We start from the raw sequence: 12,696 nt of genomic DNA, 5'->3' as shown, positions 1-12,696 counted from the left end.
TGGGAAAACATTAGTGGCCCGGCCCAGGCCTGGCAGGGTCCCTGCTCTGCTCCCCACCTCTTGTCTACAGCCCCTATGGATTGGGGCCCACGTGGCTGGCCAGCCCCGAGCGGCCATCAGGACCCAATGTCCCGAGAATGCGGGGGGTGGGGGGGGCGTGTCAGAGGACCTGGATTGGATCCAGATCCTGGCGCTGCCTGGCAGGGCAGTCCTGAGGAAGTAACACCTTCTCTGGGGCTGGTTCCTGCCTGGGACCCTTTCAGGAAAAAGGAGTGTAATGCTGTGCCTGGCACAGGAAGTGCTCTGAGCAAGGGGGCTGCGTGATTGGGGGGCTGGTATCATACAAGGGGGACAGGCAGGGAAGGGATAGCTTTCCATAGAATCAAGGGGCTGGGAGAAAGGGGGTCAAGGCCTTTGGGGAAGCAGGGTCTCACGGGGTGTGGAATCTGTTGAATCATGGGGTCCAAATGCATGGCTCCTGGGACAAGAGGGCAGTTATAATGCAGCAACAGCGCCCGTGGGACTGATCCAGCGTCTTCTCCTCTGCGGGCTGGCCCAGCTGCGGTGGGGAGCCCTCTGCCCAGTGCAAATTCAGGAGGCTTCCCAGCTGCCTGACTCAGAGCAAGAGATAAGCTAACGGGCCACAGCAGGGCCGTGAGGTTTCCAGCTGCCACCGGGGGAGGGGCTGGGGGGCCAAGGGCAGCCCAGAGAGAGAGCACAGGAAGGGGCCTCAAACAACCGACAGCTTGGCCTAGGTTCGGGGGGCTAGCCTCTCCGTCTGGAGACAGGTGAAGGCCTGGGCAGAGGTGCTGCGGGGGGCCTCCGACCTGGGTGATGGGCCTCGGTGCCCCACCTCCCCTCATTATGTTACAACAAACTCTGAAAGGTGGGTACTGACCCGTACTGGGCACCTGACGCTGGGGTTCAGGGGTTAGTCTAACAGGCCTCTATGGTCTGAGATGGTGTTTCTCAAACTCTAAGGAGCCCACAGTCACCTGCCATTCCTGATAAAATGCAATTCTGAGTCTGGGGTGGGCCTGAGTGTCCCCATGTCTGAGAAGCTCCCAGGTGATTCGAAGGCCACCACAACCTGCCTTTTGAGTAGCAAGGGTCTAAGAGGTCATGGACAGGAGGAATACAGATGTGACCCCACCACCCACACTAGTGTGACGGGCAGGAGGGACAGACGCAGGAGAGAGGAGTCTCTCTTGCAGAGGAGGGAGAGGTGGCACTAGGCAGGGAACTTGCCTGAGGCCACAGGACAGGTGGGGTTGGAGCTGCGCTGGGAACTTGGACCTTCCTGAGCCCAGTGCCTGTGTTCTTTTGCTCTGCCTAAAAAGGGTGTGTGGGAAGAAGGGGTTTTAAGGCCCAAAGAGCAACAGGCAAGGCTTTTGGGGCTGGGAAATGGGCTGGTGTGGCTGCAGTGGAGGCAGCAGAAGGGCAAGAAATGAGGTGCGGAGGTGGCCTAAGGCAGAATGGGGTCCCTGAAGTCAGTGTGAAGAGGAGGGACACCCCCAAGAACTGCCAGGCTGGAGCCATGGCCCAGCACCCATCGCGGAGCACTGGCCCAGCCTCTGCTGTTTCGGCCCTCCCCTTGGGCGGGGGAAGCTCCTGGTGCTAGGTCAGGGCGGGCTCATGCGTGCTCCCGCCCTCTAAAGCGTGCGGGAAGAGCACAGGCTCTCAGGCTACGCTCCCGCGTCTGCACTAGCACCTGCTGCCAGCAGGCAGGAAGGGCAACAGTGCCCTCTGCTCAGAGCTGTCGTGAGAAGTCCAGGGGCCAACCCGGTGCGAAGTTCTGTGAGCTGACACTGGAAAGCGCTGAGAGCAGTGCCCAGTCTTAACGAGAGCTCAACATATTAGTCACTGTTATTATTGGGAATACGCCAGGGATGGCTTTCTGGGTTTCTTCTAGAACTTGTTTCTGCATTTGGCCACACCAGCCTGGGTTATAAGGAACAAAGCTTCCTGAACATTTCATTTTTGCCACGTGTTTGGAGCTGGGTCACACTCACCTTGGACCAGAGAGCCCTGCAGGGCACACTGACACCAGCAATTTGGTCTCACTAGGGATGGGCACGTGGCCGGAAGGCAAGGACAGGGAAGACTGGGTCTTAAGGGCGAGTATCAGTCCTGGGGTGACCCTTGGCCAGCCTGCCACACCGACTGCTGGTGGCCAAGGCTGTGCCACTCCTGCAGGGGGGACGCCCCACCGTCTCCAGCCAGGGACTGACCCCGAGGGCCTCCTGCTTCTGCTGAGCTTTCTGCTCGGGCTCAGGCCCTTCAGGTCAGTTTAAGGGGGCTCATCAGCCCCTCCCCAGAGCATTGCGGGGCCTTGGCTGATGTCTGCCCGAGTGCAGACAGGCAGAGAAAGTATGAAGGTCGCCAAGTCACAGGAGACCCAAGTGGTTATTTTCATTTCCTTCTGCCAAATCACCATCTAGGGAGACAGGGAAACATGGTATCCTTCCACCGGCCTCCCTGAGGGCTGCCCACCCAGGCAGCTCCCTTCCTGACTGCCCCAAAGGTGGCCTTCCTCCCAGCCTGCAGCTCTGGGAGGGTCAGGAGCGAAGTGAGGTGGGCGGAGAGGCACAACCATTCCCTCTGCCCCCATGGCTGTGCGCTGGAGGGAGAGACGTGTGTGGCAGGCCAGGCGAGAGGAAGATACTGTGTGGGCAGGTGTGCCCTGCGGGCCCTGGGGACCACTGCCGGGGGGCACGTTGGCCGCACAGCAGCTCCCCGGGCAGGCGACAGGCCTTGCCTCCTCACGCTGCATTCAGTCTGCACCACTTGACTTCACAGACCCACCGCATAGGCTGGGCCACTTAGTTCCCCACAAACGCCACTGGTTTCATCGTTACTAGGTTCCCTGCCTCCTTGGCCTTCCAGAAAATCCCTTTAGCGGGGAGGGGGACTGGGTGGTAGGTGGGGTGGTCTACCCTAAAAGGACACAGCACTGCAGTCTGTTAGTTCTCAGAGCTGTGCCCTGCACAGCCAGAGGGAAGCAGAAGCCAAGCAGGAAGAGGGCCTGGCCTTGCAGCCTCTGGCCACGTGCATGGCCAGATGGAAACGGAACGACTCTCTCGCATGCTTGAGGAGTGATGGGAGAAAGAGCAGCCCACAGAGGGATGAGTGTGCACTTCCTGCATGCTTTCTGACCTACACAGCCACCCCCCACAGCCATCCTTGGTGCTTGGCCTGAGGCAGCTGAGAGGTGGGAGAGGGCCCAGGGCCCAGCTCTGGCTTCCTGTGCTTTTCTATTACTGGTTTGAGCTTGACCTTGACCTTGAACTTTCAAAATCATGGAGTCATTTCAAAAATCTAGTGCCAGCTGTGGACATGCCCACATGTGGTTCCCATACTCCTTGCAGGCTAAGTGCCTGGTGGCCCACGGTGCTGTGTATCCTAAGGCAAGAAGTGTTACTGGCTGCAGGCACTTCCTTGGTGTTCTTTCCAGGATGGAATTTCTTCCCATCTGGCATATTTGGTTGTTTTTCTGTGAATTCAGGGTGAGTCCCTGGCTGACGAGCAGCAGTCTGACAGCTTTGCTGAGCTGGGACAAGTCTCACCACCTTAGTCTCATTAGCAGTCCATTCATCTTGGTGGGGCTAGGAGCTGGGGTTCACAGCCCTTGCCCCCCAAGTCCCCAACAACCCTTGCCCCAAGCTGAAAGGGCCTGCTGCCTGGGGTACCTCCTGGAGCTCCCTGGGCCAGGCCTCAGGGCCCCCCCAACCCCAGGAGACCTGGGCTGCCCACAGCCATTTTCTGGCCCATCTCTTCACTTGTGAGTAAGCATTTCACAGCCACAAACCTCTCTGTGTCTGGGAGGAAGAGAAAAGACACCTTACAGACGGAGACAGGTCTCCAGGTCCTGGAGTCAAGGTGTCCTTCCCCTGCCAGGTTGCGCCGCCTCAGCTTTCTGCCTCTGCCCCTTGGACGGGAGAGGAGGTGCTTGGCGGCTGCTTCCTGGGGAGAGGCCTGCAGGCTGGGGCCTTGTCCTGGCTGCTGCCCCTCCTCCAGTCGGCTCGCACTGCCCCGCTCCAGGTCCCCCATCCCCATACTGGGGCCTGCCCCACACCCAACCTTCATTCCTGTCACCTGTCCTGGGGACTTCAGGTTGACTCTGACTGCCACTTGGGGACACAGGATGGAGAGTGGATTCCTGTGGGCAGAGGGGGGGGGAGCCCCAGCAGGGGTCTTGGGGTCAGGATGTGGGAGCCTCTGGACCACAGCCTCTGACTACCCAGAGGAAACTGGGCCCAGGGACAGGAAAGCCCTGCATCCTGGGGAAGCAGGACAAGGAAGCTGGGCCGCTGCTGGTGCCTCTCGCTCCTTCCTTGCTTCAGTCCGAAGCTTGGGAGCAGCTGCAGGGAGAGCACGTACAGTGGCGGTGGCCTGAAGCCTGGGGTCCTTCATGACACCCTGCTGCAGGGGCGGGGGAGCCCGAGACGTCAAGTATCACTGGGGAGACGCCTTCGTGGCATGGGCCCTCTGCGCCCTGACGTGGCAGCGCGGGGTGCTGTCAGGCCTGCAGGGCTCCCACGGCCTTTCCCAACGGGTGTTCTTGGGGCTGGTACCAGAATGCCTCCCAGGCCCTGCCCAGTAGGGCTGCAAGAGGGAAGCTGCTGCTGGAAGGTCCCCTATTTATTTGATGCTTGACTTCTGCACCAAGGAGGAAGGAACTGTCTAGGACCTTGAATCTGGATGTCAAGAGCCACTCAAGGAATAGACATCCCAGGCAAACACCCAAGATTTGCTGCGTACTTTCCTACCAACCTGTATCCCTGGGCATGTCCAGGACCTCGTCACTGGGGAGCTCTTGTGTCTGCTGGGGAGGGAGGCACTGGCCTGGGAAGAAAAGCCGCCTGCTGCCTGAAGAACCCTGAAGGGTGAGGACCAGGAAGGCCACACAGCTACTTTCACAGCCGAGGGCTGCCTGGAAACACCCTGTTTGAATTATCCCCTCTCCTGCCTGGGCTGCCTGCTACGCTGCTTGCTAGTTTTAGCTTCCTGATGAGGAAGGGAATGGCTGCCGAGTTGCCCACCGGTGAGACCTAAGATCCGGAGCGCCCTGATTCCTGAGTGGGGAGATGCTGCTGCAGGGAGAGAGACCGCCAGCTGATCGCAGGGCTAATAGTGAGCCCGTGGCTCAGAGCCTGAGAAGTGCGGGAAGATGGGGAAGAGGTACAGGAGCATCTCTCATGGGGGGTGGGAGGCTCCTGGAGGCAGGTCTTCCTGCCTCCCGGAGAGTGACAGGTCACTAGGAGGAAACTTACTGACCCCTCACACCCAGCAGAGATCCAGGGCTCAAGAGCGACAGCCCAAAGGGCCCCTAGCCCAGTATCAGACCTGGCACATTCCCAGGGTCCCCGAGGCTGCAACCGAAAGGGGACTACTCACCAGGGGCACTCAGCAGGCCAGCTCTGCCAGGCGTGGGCAGCTGGAGCTCTGAGTGGCTGACCTGGAGATCAGGGCCATCAAGAGGGCCTGCGTCATCCGCCTGGCCTGCGGGAGAGGAGGCAATTTCTGCCAATACCTCCAGATCCTTCAGGACAACCTGGGGGAGAAAAGCAGATGAGGGTCAAGGAGCTCCTGGGAGAGCTGTGGCCAGATAGCGCCTCCAGGGGGTGGGGAGGCGGCTGCAGAGGATGACGGGCTGGTGAGAGCCGCCAGACTGTGGCTGTAACAGGGCTTAGAATGTTCCATAAAGGACACGCACTACCGAGAACACAGGCGGTGGATGGGGGCCAGGGGGCCAGGGGCACACATCCTTGAGGCAGCAAATCCTGGCAGTCAAACAGAGCAAGTGAGAAAAGCACAAGGCTGCTGGGGTCATGTCAGCACTTGGCTGGATCCTGGCCCCAGGAGGGCCACAAAACCCACACCAGGCTTCCGGGGGGTGCCTATTTCCCTGCCAGAATTAATGCTGTCACTTGTTCTGTCACCTTACACAGTCACAGGCGCAAGCTAAGAGAGTCCACTTTGAACAGGGCTCTGGTCCCAAGGCTGGAGTCCCCTGGTAAGCTATGCGGGGCTCTGTGGTCAGACAGTCCTGACTTGTCACCTTGATCCTGCCATTTAGTTGGCTGACCCTGGACCAGTTACCTTGGCCTGTACAAACCCCTCCCCCAGCACGTACTGAGAACCCAGAATGGGCCATGTATAGCCTGTGTTGGTTGGAGAAGACACAAGGTTGGACAGGCCAGGCTCTGCCTCCCACGAGAGTGACCTCAGGAGAGACAGGTGGTAGTGACAGTGACACTGATAATGAAGCGCATGTGCAATGGGGGACCAGCAACTTGGCCGGACAGGAGGTCCAGAAGTGTACCTGAGCATGTTTGCCGGGGAACCAGTAGGTAGAGGAAGGCATGCAAAGCATTCTATTAACTAGTATGAGCCTTTCATGGACACAGAACCAGAACCATGTGGCACATTCCAGGAAACGAGGCTTTGGTCTAGAGTGGAGTGGGGTGTGGGTCTGCTGTGGGTATTAAAAAGGAGAGTGGGCCCAAAATGCAATTGCTTGTGCTAAACCCCATACCAGCACACCAAGATTTAATACCCAACCCAAGTGCAGTTTCAGCTCCAGGAATGTAACCTTAACTAGTCAACATGGAACTTACCCGGTCAGCAACAGTGAGATAACCTGCCCCAAAGACTCCTTCCACTACCTTAGGAAGGGCACCTTGCCTGAAACAATGCATTCTTTGCTAATAATTTCCTTTTTCTGCCCCCACTTCCCCTTTAAAAACCTTCCCTTTTCTACAGTTTGGGGGAGCTTCTATTTCCAGGTGGATGCTGGCTGTTTCATCAACTGGTGAATAGAGCCAATATGATCCTTGAATTTGTTTAAGTGAATTTTTGTTATTTTACAGGGGGCAGGACAGAAACCAGGTAGAAGCTGTTAAATTGGGGAAGCTCCTCAACAGCTATGAGCCAAAGAAGTCTGAAGGTGGTTTTGCAGGTGATGGGGAGCCTCGGTTTCCTTGCATGGGCCAATGCAATGGAGATTCACCTGTGCAAGGTTGTCATAAGATTACAGGAGATACTCTATGTACCACTTCTGTTAGGTTTTGGTACCACATCTGAGCTTGGTCAGTGGCCCTGGTTTAGGGATTGGGCAGGGATGGCAGTGGGCACACAGAGGGCTTCAGAGTTCATTCTCCACCAGAGAATCTGCACTGCCTCTCTCTGTACCATCTCTTCCTGTCTCACTGGAGCACCAGTCCGCAGAGTGCATACTGTACATTTCAAATGCTCTTATTTTAGAAAGTTTAACACCAAATGGCAAATGAATGCAAATTACACTTCCACTGCACAATTAAAGCCGGAAATGTGTACAGGTTCCTTCAATAATCCCAACCACTCCTCTTACGCTGACATATCAAAAAATTTGTCTCTGGTCTCCAGGGACTGGCAAAAGTGACAGACACCACTGCTTGGGGCAGGACCGCGTGCACCCGCACACACGTACACACCTACAGCACTGTTTCAGTCCCTTAAAGTGGGAGTCAGGGAACAGCGTGACTGTCTCTGCCAGCCTCCCAGAGGCAAGTAGGGGAAGGGGCTGCCAAAATGAAGGCAAGGAATGGCTGCAGAGGGGAATACTGAGTGTGTGGGGAGCCACTCCGGGGCTCTGAGGCTCTGTGCCCATCCAGCCCAGGTGCTAGCTCCCCCAGCTGACCAGCAAACCCACTCAGCCCAGGGGCTGGACATGGGGTTATGGAGCAATAATCCTGACACAGGCCGAGGCAAGGCCTCTGCCTCCACCCAGGGAGTGAGGGAGGCTTGGGAGGCAATGTCAATAGTAGGCCTGGGCCAGAGCAACAGAGGCCACGGGCTGGACTTGGCTCTGCGTCTCTGTATCAGGCCAGGGTTCTGGTGCTCTACCCCACCGGAGACCCTACAGCCTGTGGGCAGGAGCCTCTGGGACAAGGACACTGTGATCTTAGCTGCCTTGCTCACAGGCCACCCACTCAAGGCCTGGACGAAAGGGCCCAAGCTACAGATGTGCTGCTGGGCTTCTAGTCGCCCTTCCAGCGAGCATGGGCTCTGAGAACGGGGAGAGGCTCAAAGAAAGCAGAGGAAGCCACACCAATTAGTATGCACAACGTAGCTTTTTGCAAAATGAATATAAAACACTTGTGCTTTCTTTTTATGTGAGAAAAAGAGGGGGGAAAGAGGGAGGGAGGAAGGTTACAAGAAAGCAATATTCTGCAGAAGCAGGAGTGCCTGCCGTTACTAGGGCAACAGGCTGGGGGTGGGGAAGGCACATCGGCTGGTCCCTGGTCCTGGAGTGAGCTGGCCAGGGGTGGAGTGAAAAGGTCACGACAGCTGGGTGTGGAAAACATCTGACAAACCAAGTCTGAGGGAAAGGCCACAGGGGTGGGGGGGTCCACACCCTCCCAGGCTGGGGGAGCAAAGTGGAGGAAGCCAGATGATTCCTGAAAAAGCCCCTCCTTTTGGGAGCAAAGGGCAGATTTCAGGGTGGGAAAGGAATCATCATCCGGGGGAGCTGCTGCAGGCTGTCACCCACTGCATTCCAGCAGGCCACAGACTGTCTCTGGGATGGTGGATGTTCCCTCCCTTCTTCTGTCTGTGCATCCAGACGCTCTCTGTCCCAGCACCTTGTCTGCAGACCAGCCCTGGACAACCCCTCGCAGTGGGAGGCTTCCTTCTTTCACTGTCTCTAAGGTGTTTGGTAACTGCTCCTTTACCACCCTGGGAACAGCTGGGGCCCCAGAGCTTCTCGAGGCCAACTCCCTAGGCTGGGGGCCTGGCCTGTCCTTGCCTCCTACCAAGACTTCTGAATATGAAGTCCCAGGGTGGGGCACTAGGCAGATAGTGAATAAATACTTGCTGACCTACAGCACCAGGCAGGAAATGGAAGATGGATGGTTCTGAATAACTTCTGCCAGGGGGATGGATGGGGAGGCCTCCCACTCTACCCACTTATCTCTAAGAAATTTTCGTCAAAAGTTTGGCTAGGCTGCTGGTCAGCTGATTGGGCCCCAGATGTCAACTGGTTCAGCCTTCCAGGCCTCCAAGGAGGGAAGGAAATCCCCAAGCTGGGTCCTCTCCAGTCCCGGCCAGCAAAAAGCCACAAGAATGTTTCCAAGGGACACATGAGGTGCTGGCAGGGGAGGTGAATTCGGGCTAAAGGCCCTTGAGGCTGAGGTCTGGCTCATGAGGGCCGCTGCCAAGGCTACCTGATGCCTCTGCCCAGAGCAGTGGGGCCCGCGGTCGTGCCTGAGATCTGAGTCAGGTCATGCTGCTCCTTACTTTTGGGAAGTAGAGCTAAGAGTAAGCAGCACAGAGGCACCGAGGGCAGGCGTCCACAGGGAGCCGTGGGGCCTTCTGCTGCCTTCCACCAGAAGCCTGTCCCCTTCCCTTGCAATGGGTGCAGCCCAGCGGGTCAGGCCTCTTGAGTCCCTCAGCACATAACTGAATGGCTCTTGTGGCCTATGGACTTGGCCAGAGAGTTGACCCTAGGAAGCCTGGCTGCCATTCCCAGGAAGCGTCCCCTGGGGGAGCTGGAGGAGGGCCACAGAACTGCCACAGGCCCCCAAGCAGTCACCTTAGGGCGCTTTGGAAGAAGGCACCCAGCACCAGCCAGCACCCGGGCCAGAGGCCCCCACTCTGGCAAGAGTAAATCTGATCGGCACCAGGCAGCAATCATGCCCCAGCCCAACCCGGGAAAGGAGTGCTTACTTTCCTAGGAAAGCTTTGGGCTACAATGGGGAAGGGACGGGTCCCACAGCCCTGCCTTCCGCGGCAGGCAAAGCACTGGCCACAGAGAAGAACCTTAGATGGGGGCAGGAGAGGAGGGTTTTTTAGGCTGTGATCTATTTTATTTCCCATTGAGAAAACCACCCTGCTTAAATTAAAATCCTTTTAGGTCTTAATAAAGCAAAATCAAGTTAAAAAAAAATTTCATCTCCATTTGCTGTCCGACCTTGAAAGCATGCCTGAGGGATCAGGATTGCTTTGTTCTTTTCTCACTTTTAATAAACTTTGAAATCCTTCCCTAAGTGGTAGTTCTCTCATATGCAAAGGGCCAGCACCTACTGCTGTCCTAAGTTCCACTAACAGCCACAGCGCAGTGCAGGGGCCGGCAGCTTAAACCATTCCACCAGTCATCCCTCTTGAGGGTACAGAAAGGCCAGCCTGAGGTAAGACAGCTTGGAACCCAGCCCCCTGAGCCCCCAGTGTGTCCTTCCTGCTGATGGCAGCCACTGCTCAGGGCATCATGCCAGGCCCCAAGCAGCAAGCTGCACTCTCAGCATGATAAATTCTCCCTGAGAGCCACGTAGGAACGCTGAGGGCAGCATGGGAGCAGTGCACACACCATTATAGTGTGGTTACCAGGCGAGGAGCCGACGGCCTGCTGTCTCTGGGGCACTGGCCATGGCAACCGGGAGAGCAGCACAGGGCTCCCTGGTCTCCTGGCCGCCTCCAGGTCTGCTTAACCCCTGCATCCCTGCAAGCAACACCCAGCCCCGGCCCTGGGGTTGGCCTGGCAGGCCCGAGTGCGCTCACTCAGCACCCACCCCACCTCCTATTTGTTCACTTTCTCATAAAATGTTTCTGAGCACCTACTATGTGCTAGCCACAGCCTGTCCTCATATCGTGTGACAGTTATAAGGTCTGAATGCACAGGGCCCTGGCCAGCCCTGACATGCGAGAGGAGTGGGTGGGTGGTGTGTGACAAATGGGGTTCACGGAGCATCTAAGCAGAGCTCTTGACCAAGTTCCTTCATGTCTCTGAGTCTCAGTTTCTGCTTGGGAAAAGTGGGAACAGGAAAGAACCTACCCTCCAAGGGTTGTTGTGGAGATGAACTAAGACCAGACACACATGGTGCCTAGCATGGGGCCTGGCACTGGCATGCAGCAAACTGTTAGGTGTTAGCTTTTCCCACGAGCAGTGGGGGTGGGGCTGGGGGTGTCCTCAGCATCTCTAGGCTCAGACTCCTCTCTCGGCCTGTGGGCCTTGTGAACTGCCAACAGGAAGATGTCAGGGAAATTCAGCTTTGTCCATCTCCATAGGAGGAAAAACTGACACACATATTGGGAGAAATTTTGGCTTCTGAAGATGCCACGAGTGGGTGGGGAGTGAAAATAGGGGCCCTGGGACTGGCCACCATCCCACAGGCTACAGAGAGAGGGGGCATCAGAGCTGAGAGCTAGGAGCATGGCTCACAGCACCCCAGTAGGATCTTAGGCTGAGATGTGCATCAGAATCACACGAAGTTTGTGGAAAACACCGGCCCCACGCAGCAAGGCCCGCTTTGAGAGAACCATTCGGGAGGTCTGGGCTGAGACCCAGGCAGCTGGATTTAAAAGCTCCAGAGGGTTCGCACAGCAGTCCTGGCCTGGATGGCTCTGTTGTGGGGGTTCTGCCTAGGCTGCTGCACTTCAGCCTTCCTAGGTTAGGTTACCCATCATTTCCTGAGTTCAGGGAGACATAGGTCGTCAGGACTAGAACGGCCCCTGCTGCCCCTGGGCCCTGAAGCTTGCCTCTGCAAGAGCCCCCAGCTTGACCCAGGGGAAGGTGGTCCCCAACTGGCCCCCCTCCATCGAATTCCTCCTCTACTGCTGGGCCCTACTTTGGGAAAGCACCCTTTTCCCACCCTTCTCAGCCCACTTTCTGCCTTCCTCAGGAGCTCAGGCAGCAGCCCCCTGCTCAACACACGTACATCTGGAATCTTGCATCCTTACTTGCCCATTAGGGGAAGGAATCCAGAAATAAATACTACAAACCCACCCGGCACATAGACCTGCCTCCTCGAGCCGAATGCTGCCAGGCCCACTGCCGTTACGCAGGTCCCGTACCAGAGGGTGGCTGATGTGGGCGCTGAAAGCACAGAACGGAGAGGCCCTGGGCAGTGAGAGCGGTTAGAGGCCTGCCTTCCAGGCAGTTCTGGGGCTGTCTCCATGCCATCTCTCTCCTCCCCAGCGATGACTTAAAAGGCTCAGTTCTACAACATCTTTCCATGCTGACAGACAGTAACTACACTATTGGGGTGGGGATTTAATAATGCATGCAACTGTCAAATCATTGTGTTGTATAATTGAAACCAATATAATATTGTAAATCAACTATACTTCAGTTAAAAAAAATATCAAAAAATAAAAAATAAAGCCAAGGGCTCATTTCAAAAGACCAAAGTCCTCCTGGGACCCCTAGTGGTGACTGCCTGTGCCTCCGTGGGGCCTGTTGGGTCCTGCGGCCGGCTGTCCCTGGGGACTGTGACTGGAGCCCACTGCCCTTTCCTTGCTGGCGGGTATTCGTCTTACTTTCTCTCCAAGGCCCCTGAGGGACACTGCAGGGTCAGCCGCAGGAAGAGCTGAGTGGACAAGTGCCCCGTGTCCTTGGTGGGGCCCACGGAGGGCTCTGGCAGGGAAAGGCCGGCACCTTTCTCTTTCAGGCTGTCTGCACTGGGGCCCAGCTCATCTCTCACACGGGGTGGGCTCTCGGCAGGAGGAACCAAGTTCTGGGGCCCTGACATCTTACCGTTTGGTTCCCTGGCTAGCGGCTGACCTGATCACGTGATCTGCCTGTAAAGAAATCTTTGAAACTGAGGCAAGGGTTGGAGGGGTTGTTTTTGTTTGTTTTGGAAAGTGGGTGGAATGAAAATTGGAGTGGAATAAAAAAACTGAGGCAAGGATATGAGAAGGAAAAACAAGTCCCATTCTTCG

The 12,696-nt window shown here is 56.8% G+C and overlaps 1 protein-coding gene across 2 annotated transcripts in view; it reads right to left on the bottom strand.

Moving 5' to 3' along the window:
- Positions 1–12,696, bottom strand: part of VAC14 (VAC14 component of PIKFYVE complex) — a 99,376-nt gene that overhangs the window by 49,425 nt on the left and 37,255 nt on the right. For both annotated transcript variants that reach the window (XM_073226165.1, XM_073226166.1), the window contains exon 13: positions 5,398–5,554. In XM_073226165.1, coding sequence (XP_073082266.1) covers positions 5,398–5,554 — 157 coding nt within the window. The remainder of the gene's footprint in view (positions 1–5,397; positions 5,555–12,696) is intronic.

The sequence above is a fragment of the Manis javanica genome, chromosome 17 (assembly GCF_040802235.1).
Source record: "Manis javanica isolate MJ-LG chromosome 17, MJ_LKY, whole genome shotgun sequence".
NCBI lineage: Eukaryota > Metazoa > Chordata > Mammalia > Pholidota > Manidae > Manis > Manis javanica.
The sequence above is the reverse complement of the archived record's forward strand: the minus strand, read 5'-3'. Positions and strand labels throughout refer to the sequence as shown.